This window comes from Pseudoliparis swirei, chromosome 3 (genome assembly GCF_029220125.1).
Source record: "Pseudoliparis swirei isolate HS2019 ecotype Mariana Trench chromosome 3, NWPU_hadal_v1, whole genome shotgun sequence".
NCBI lineage: Eukaryota > Metazoa > Chordata > Actinopteri > Perciformes > Liparidae > Pseudoliparis > Pseudoliparis swirei.
Window position 1 is genome coordinate 24807993 of NC_079390.1, and position 9225 is coordinate 24817217.

The 9225-nt window shown below is 47.2% G+C and overlaps 2 protein-coding genes across 2 annotated transcripts in view; one reads left to right on the forward strand and one right to left on the reverse strand.

Moving 5' to 3' along the window:
• LOC130191307 (chromatin complexes subunit BAP18-like) lies at positions 1 to 3540 on the forward strand. Its single transcript, XM_056411005.1, has 6 exons — positions 1 to 326; positions 865 to 935; positions 1919 to 2020; positions 2149 to 2342; positions 2535 to 2633; positions 2782 to 3540. Exons 1-6 carry the CDS (start codon positions 306 to 308, stop codon positions 2844 to 2846), a joined length of 552 nt encoding a protein of 183 aa, XP_056266980.1. The 5' UTR covers positions 1 to 305; the 3' UTR covers positions 2847 to 3540.
• Positions 3541 to 3697: 157 nt separating this feature from the next.
• The window catches only part of LOC130191295 (PPP2R1A-PPP2R2A-interacting phosphatase regulator 1), an 8774-nt gene continuing 3246 nt past the window's right edge, over positions 3698 to 9225 (reverse strand). The window contains 3 exon segments of the mRNA XM_056410996.1: positions 3698 to 6633; positions 6714 to 6866; positions 8541 to 8605. Of these exon segments, the coding sequence (XP_056266971.1) occupies positions 6546 to 6633; positions 6714 to 6866; positions 8541 to 8605 (306 nt within the window). The 3' untranslated portion in view covers positions 3698 to 6545.

Below are 9225 nucleotides of genomic sequence, written 5' to 3' on the forward strand. Positions count from 1 at the left end.
CCGAAGTCGCGCAAACATTCCCTTTATTCCCTCTATGTTTTGCGATGTTTACACTTGTTTCCTGCTGAATATGTAACAGATAAACTCCTCGGAATCGATTGTGATCGATGCATCTGATTGGATGAGTTTTCCTCCGGGAGCTTCCGTGTTTTGAAGGGAAGAAGAAACCTCGCCGACGTCTCTAAGCTGCAGGAGCTAACCTGAGCTAGCTGCAGGAGCTAACCTGGGCTAGCTGCGGCGTGCTCGTGCGGCTTTGACTAAAGACAACAACGTCTCGAGCGAAGTGACGTCATCTCGTTACCGTCATGACGTCAGCCTCTGCCAAGGTGAGTTCTCACCTGCAGACCCGCTCGGAGCCGAGCGGGCTGCGGGGCCCCGACTCCTCTTGGCTTTGCGCTCCAGCGTGACGTCACGAGAAGCGCTTTAACCCGAGGCCCCTGTGACGTAGAGACTGTCGTGAAAACATTCGGCACGCGCTCAATGCGCCGACCTTCACTGAGTACCTGATGTACAAGATCAGGTGTTTCATGACGTCACTGGTAATGATAACGGATCGTCATCACCTTGAATGTCCCACCTCACCACGAGAGCGTGTACTCCAGGTACTTCAGTACACACGACAGGTACTCTGAGGGCTCCCATGTCTTTGTACTTGTTACTGTACTACCTCCAGAGGTACATGATGTACTTTATACTGTACTACACCTAGAGGTACATGTAGTACTTTATACTGTACTACACTCAGAGGAACATGTAGTACTTTATACTGTACTACAACATGTAGTACTTTATACTGTACTACACTGACATGTAGTACTTATACTGTACTACACCTTAGGTACATGTAGTACTCCTTGTCTTCAGGTCGGGGAGATCTTCTCTGCAGCTGGAGTCGCTTTCACCAAATTAGGAGAGCTGACGATGCAGCTGCACCTGTACACACACACACACATGCTCACACACACACACACACATGCACACACACATGCACAGACACACGCACACACACACATGCTCACACACACACACACACATGCTCACACACACACACATGCACACACACACACACACACACACATGCTCAGACACACGCACACACACACATGCTCACACACACACACACACACACACACACACATGCTCACACACACACACACATGCTCACACACACACACACACACATGCTCACACACACACACATGCTCACACACACACACAAACACACACTCACACACACACACATGCTCACACACACACACATGCTCACACACACACACATGCTCACACACACACACACACACATGCTCACACACGCACACACACACACACACATGCTCACACACACACACACACACACACATGCTCACACACACACACACATGCTCACACACACACACACACATGCTCACACACACACATGCTCACACACACACACACACACACACATGCTCACACACACACACACACACACACACATGCTCACACACACACACACATGCTCACACACACACACACACACATGCTCACACACGCACACACACACACACACATGCTCACACACACACACATGCTCACACACACACACACATGCTCACACACACACACACATGCTCACACACACACACACATGCACACACACACATGCTCACACACACACACACACACACATGCTCACACACACACACACATGCTCACACACACACACACATGCTCACACACACACACACACACACACACACACACACATGCTCACACACACACACACACACACACATGCTCACACACACACATGCTCACACACACACACACACATGCTCACACACACACACACACACACACACACATGCTCACACACACACACACACACACACACACACCCCCACCCCCACCGGCGTGTGTGACCGTGCCGTGTCCTCAGGGCCAAGTGGACGGAGACGGAGATCGAGATGCTGCGTCTGGCCGTCCGTCGCTTTGGAGACGACCTGAACAACATCAGCACCGTGATCAAAGAGCGCACCGTGTAGGTCATGAATATTCATGAGCTCTGCTGCTCATTAGTATTCATGAGCTCTTCCTCTGATGCTCATTCATGTCCATGCGCCCTTCTTCTGATCATTAATATTCATAAAAGCTGTTTCCCTCCTGCAGAGCTCAGATAAAGAGCACCGTGAAGAGGAAGCTGTACGAGGACAGCCGAGTCCCCATTTCCTCCGAGACGCCCAAGAAGACCGTGAAGAAGACCTCCGTGGCGCCCGCCATGCCGACCTCGCAGGTGGTGGTGGCGACGGGCATGCAGAACAACCCCTCACTGGCCCCTCCCATCAAGAAGCAGAAGACGGCAGGTGAGAAAAACAGACAGGAAGTGGCTTCTGGTTCCCAGTCTCAAACTGGGATTGGCTAATCTGCATTCGAAGGGCGGGGCTTAGCTAAGAGTCAATTAAAAAAATGAATCCAACCCCTCTTCTGGCCCCTCCCCCTTTTCTGTCCTCATCCCCTCCTGGCCCCTCCTCCTCCTGTGGCCCCGCCCCCTACAGACGTGACCCTCTCTGCTCTGAACGACTCTGACGTGACCAGCGACCTCGTGGACATCGAAGGAGACGGAGCGTCCAACAAGAAGCTCAACTTCGACCAAGGTGAGCGTTAAATACATTATATACATATTTTATACACTTTATATACACGTTAAATACATCATATACACTTTAAATACATTATACAAACTTTAAATACATAATATACACATTGATTCTGATCAGTTATTGATTTCTCTCCCACCCTCAGAGAGCCTGAACCTGGACTCCAGCCTCATCATGAACTCCAGTGACCTCCCCCTCTTGTCCCGCTGACCTTTGACCTCTCGGCTGAGGGTCATCCCGATGAAGCTCGTTTATGATCCTCATGTTTTTATACAACTTCGTCCTCTTTAAACCTTAAACTGCAGCTTGTTGTTGAATCACACAAAAAGCTTTTGTGTTTTCCGTGCGGCTGTAAATCATCTCACTGATTTCATCCTCGATTTAATGATGTAAGGCCTAAAAATAATGATTCACAACTTAACGTTTGAGTTTCTCTGAATGTTCCAACGATGAATATGATTTAAAGAAGTTCCCAGAATCCTCAAAGACTTCAAAGAACATTTTGTTTTGGTGTCGAATAGGACGACACGCAGACGAAATGTATAAAACTACTTCAGGTCGACTTCTTACTGGATTCAACACATATTTGTATATGAAAATATTAAATATGGGCAGAAATAATTTAATTTTCTATTGTTTGGATTCCGGTAAAAATCTGTTTTTATTAAACAGGAAATATAATTTAAAGAAGCGTCTTTGAGGATTCTGGGAATCTACAGCCTGAAGAACGGGAAACGTAGAAACGTCTCTCCATCCACGTCTGAAGCGCTGGTGAGAATCCACTGACCAGCAGGAACCACCGGCGCCATGACGACCGCCAACTTTGACTTGAACTTTGGACCAATCAGCGGCTGAGAAATGTAACAACGTTTTGATTATGTTGAGTAAAAAAAACTAAAAACTAGTTTGTTTGTCTTTTGTTGGTTTGACGTCCATGTTGGAGAACATAGACTTCTATACAACCAGAGGAGCCCCCTGGTGGTCAGGAGAGAGAATGCAGCTTTAACACATGAAGCAGAGACTTCTATATCTGGAACTATAATTCAATAAGACTCACCAAAATAATTCCGATGGTACATATTTTATTGAGTTTTTATATACAATATAATATATATATATTTATAGTATGTAGATGAATTTTCATTGTCATTTTACAGCGATGAAATCCTCAGAAGGGAATAAACACTTGAATATAGACTTTTATTTTACAGTTGCATAAAAATACATCATCTCATTTTTCTTTATGTAGAGAATTTGTCCAAAATAAAAACAATAACAAATAAAAGCGATGTACATTTTGAGCGTGTGATGTTTCCTGGACAGAGCAGCCTCAGTGAAGGCGTGTCTGGGTTCAACAGCGGAGGATTATTACGGAACAAAATATATACACAATCTTGTTCTTTGATTTATACATTGTAAAGTGCTTAAAGTGTTTGATCTAAAAAAATAAAATGTTCAGAGTTAAAAACATTTATTTGGGATATTACTCTGCTGTAATAAAGCAACCGGTTAGCTTAGCTTAGCATAAGGACACGAAAACAGGAAGTAGATTTTCTTCTTTTCCCCCCGAGATCTTAAAATCACTGATTTGTGAGAAAAAAACTAAATCATGAATGTTTCTGTGCGTCATAGCCCTTCAGTTCAGATATGTAATACTATATAATAATATATAGATCAATGTGTATCAAAGCGTTGGACTCTTTTGTGGGCGGGGCTTAAAGGGAGGACATCGGGTCAGTTCCATCGCGTTTCCTTTTTCTACCAGAGGGAAACTTTAAATACTGAAACGGTGACGAGACAATAAACCGACAGAGACACACGAAGAACAATAAAAACAGACGTTCAGATCCCGAAGACGCGTCCGACAGAAAGCTTTGACCTGAAATAATTATACATGAATAAAAGATTACAAAAAACACGAAAGCAGCTGATGAGCTTTGATGCAACCAGACCGGAAAGACAATCACAGCGTGATGGGAGGTTAATGTCCGATTAATGTATTTATATATAAATATATGTATTTAAATATATATGTTTAAATATATATATTTATATATAAATATATATATAAATATATATATTTATATATGTTTAAATATATATATAAAAATATGTATTTAAATATATGTATCTATATATATATCTAAATATATATATAAATATATGTCTCTAAATATATATATAAAGTAGAACCTTTAAACTAGTCAGAAAGCAGAACCTTTAACTTGAACAGAACCGTGACCCAGTGAGTCACTAAGCGTCCACAGGGAGAACCGGTTCCTCAGATCAGGAGAACCCTGTCCCGTGGGCAGAACCGCAGAACGCTCAACCTCCAGGAGGTCCACGACGGCTTTTGGATCTACAGGGTTGTGTGTTTAGTCTTCATCATTGTCTTCATCCTCGTCTTCATCTACGAGATCTGACGCTCAATAAGTGACGATCTGATCCATCGAGTGTGACCCGATCGATACACAGCTCCACCCGATGGGAAGATCAATACCTCCAGGACACCACGGCAGAGCTGAAGGTCACCTGATCACTGGGTCACCTGATCACTGAGTCACCTGATCACTGGGTCACCTGATCACTAGGTCACCTGATCACTGGGTCACCTGATCACTGAGTCACCTGATCACTGGGTCACCTGATCACTAGGTCACCTGATCACTGAGTCACCTGATCACTGAGTCACCTGATCACCGAGTCACCTGATCACCAGGTCACCTGATCACCGAGTCACCTGATCACCGAGTCACCTGATCACCAGGTCACCTGATCACCGAGTCACCTGATCACCGAGTCACCTGATCACTGAGTCACCTGATCACCGAGTCACCTGATCACTGAGTCACCTGATCACCGGGTCACCTGATCACCGAGTCACCTGATCACTAGGTCACCTGATCACCGGGTCACCTGATCACCGGGTCACCTGATCACCGAGTCACCTGATCACCGGGTCACCTGATCACCGGGTCACCTGATCACCGGGTCACCTGATCACCGGGTCACCTGATCACCGGGTCACCTGATCACCGGGTCACCTGATCACCGAGTCACCTGATCACTGAGTCACCTGATCACCAGGTCACCTGATCACTGAGTCACCTGATCACTGGGTCACCTGATCACTAGGTCACCTGATCACTGGGTCACCTGATCACTGAGTCACCTGATCACTGGGTCACCTGATCACCGAGTCACCTGATCACCGGGTCACCTGATCACCGGGTCACCTGATCACCGGGTCACCTGATCACCGGGTCACCTGATCACCGGGTCACCTGATCACATTTCCAGAAAACGTTCCTGAAGTCCTTCAGAGACGATCCAGACCCTTTGATGAGGTCTTGACTACAACTCAAGACCTCATTCGACCTTCTTCAGAAGACCTGGATTGTCGTCATCATCATCTTCATCATCATCGCCGTCGTCTGATTGGTCGGACGGCGTCCAAGAAGCGCGTCTCAGTTTCAGGGTCCGACTCCTTCGAGGGAATGTTTACGCCACCGAGCGCCGTTGCCTCTTTGTTGGTGACCAATCAGAAGCCTCCAACGGCCTCCTGCTCTTCAATCCTCCGTGACCTCCGTGACCTCCCGCCGATGATGAATCCTTAGTACGTTGTTTACTTGGAGGGATCATAATCCTCATTTAAAGCTCACCCATTGGCTGGTCAGACGGACCGACCAATGGGAACAAACGGGACCAGATCAGAAGCTTCAAACCAAAACACTAAAGACTTTCCCCGACATCGACGTCTTCAAGTTCCTGCGATTCTCCTGCCGTGGTCTCAGGAAGAGGCGGGACTTACAGGGACGCTAGCAGGCGATTGGAGCAGAAACATCCCGCCCCCGGGCTGCTGCTGGCGGTCGGTCCGCACCCACAGGGTCACGGGGTCGGGAGGCGGTCCTAGTGTCCAGGGTGCTGGTGGGAGGGGGGAGGGGAGAGAGACAGGGGGCTGGACTGAGGGCTGGCGCCTCCTGCAGGAGGAGAGACGCTGAGGAGGAGGCGGGACAACAGGCGTCACGCGGCGCTCTCACGTTGAGGCGCTGACGTGTCAATCAAGTTGAGCCTCACCTGACGGTGTAGCTGCTGCGGTGGGCGGGATCTGTTACCCCGGCAACAAACAGCTTCTTCGGGGGTCCGTCAGACTCCACCCCTCCTGGGAGACAAGAGGTCACGTCAGAGGTCACGTTGTAGGTCACGTCAGAGGTCACAAACTAAACAGACCTGTTTCCGCCAAACTCTGACTGAACCGCAGGACGCTAACGGGAAGCTAACGGAGGCTAACGTGTCCCTTCCTGTGGAAAATTCCCAGTTCCGACGTCACGGAGGTCGACGACATTTTAACATCTTTTAACTCGTTTGGATTTTAAGTGTAACATGTTTGGTTGAGTCTTTAAGGTTCTCACATTCACCTCGGGGGTCAAATGTTCAGGTGACACTAACGAGCTCGTTAACAGGTGACACTAACGAGCTCGTTAACAGGTGACGTTAACAGGTGACACTAACGAGCTCGTTAACAGGTGACACTAACGAGCTCGTTAACAGGTGACACACATGTACACACATGTACACAGCTCGTTAACACGTGACACTAACGCACCGTTAACAGGTGACACTAACACACGTTAACACGTGACACAGCTGTTACCTTTCCACATGTACACACATGTACACACACATGTACACACGTACACACACGTACACACATGTACACACACGTACACACACGTACACACATGTACACACACGTTAACACACGTACACACACGTACACACACGTTAACACACGTACACACACATGTACACACACGTTAACACACATGTACACACACGTTAACACATGTACACACACGTTAACACATGTACACACACGTACACACACGTTAACACATACACACGTTAACACATGTACACACACATGTTAACACACATTAACACATGTACACACACACGTACACACGTTAACACACGTACACACACATGTACACACGTACACACACATGTACACACACGTTAACACACGTACACACACATGTACACACACATGTACACACACGTTAACACACGTACACACACATGTACACACGTTAACACATGTACACACACGTTAACACATGTACACACACACGTACACACACACGTACACACACATGTACACACACGTTAACACATGTACACACGTACACACACGTTAACACATGTACACACACGTTAACACATGTACACACGTTAACACATGTACACACACGTACACACGTTAACACACACGTACACACACGTTAACACATGTACACACACGTTAACACATGTACACACACGTTAACACATGTACACACACGTTAACACACACGTACACACACACGTTAACACATGTACACACGTACACACACGTTAACACATGTACACACACGTACACACACGTTAACACACGTACACACACGTTACACACACATGTACACACACGTTAACACATGTACACACACATGTACACACACGTTAACACATGTACACACATGTACACACACGTTACACACACGTTAACACATGTACACACACATGTACACACGTTAACACACGTACACACATGTACACACACGTACACACACGTTAACACACGTTAACACACGTACACACACGTTAACACATGTACACACACACGTTAACACACGTACACACACGTTAACACACATGTACACACACACGTTAACACATGTACACACACGTTAACACACGTACACACACGTTAACACATGTACACACACACGTTAACACACAAATGTACACACACATGCAAACTACACAGTATACTTTCTGTATGCTGCTCTCGGTGTAATACCACCGAAGAAGAAGACGGTTCTGAGCTTATTTTAACAAAACCCAGTCAGGGTTCTGGTTCACCTGAACCTCCTGGTGGGACTCGGGGAGGAGTTGGGGGTCACGCCGCTGTCCTGAGACCGGAACCACTGAAGAAGAAACAAAGGACTCACTGTAGACCCTCTGATGTGGACCCTCTGATGAGGACTCACTGTGGACCCTCTGATGTGGACTCACTGTGGACCCTCTGATGTGGACTCACTGTAGACCCTCTGATGAGGACTCACTGTAGACCCTCTGATGTGGACTCACTGTGGACCCTCTGATGTGGACTCACTGTAGACCCTCTGATGTGGACTCACTGTGGACCCTCTGATGTGGACTCACTGTGGACCCTCTGATGTGGACTCACTGTGGACCCTCTGATGTGGACTCACTGTAGACCCTCTGATGTGGACTCACTGTAGACCCTCTGATGTGGACTCACTGTGGACCCTCTGATGTGGACCCTCTGATGTGGACTCACTGTAGACCCTCTGATGTGGACTCACTGTGGACCCTCTGATGTGGACTCACTGTAGACCCTCTGATGTGGACTCACTGTAGACCCTCTGATGTGGACTCACTGTGGACCCTCTGATGTGGACCCTCTGATGAGGACTCACTGTAGACCCTCTGATGTGGACTCACTGTAGACCCTCTGATGAGGACTCACTGTGGACCCTCTGATGTGGACTCACTGTGGACCCTCTGATGTGGACTCACTGTG

Bases quoted from the DNA above. Each gene is read 5' to 3' on its own strand.
- LOC130191307 (XM_056411005.1), top strand. From the start codon at position 306: ATGACGTCAGCCTCTGCCAAG. The intron at 2,343-2,534 runs GTGAGAAAAACA...CGCCCCCTACAG, and splicing joins CAAGAAGCAGAAGACGGCAG to ACGTGACCCTCTCTGCTCTG. The intron at 2,634-2,781 runs GTGAGCGTTAAA...TCCCACCCTCAG, and splicing joins GAAGCTCAACTTCGACCAAG to AGAGCCTGAACCTGGACTCC.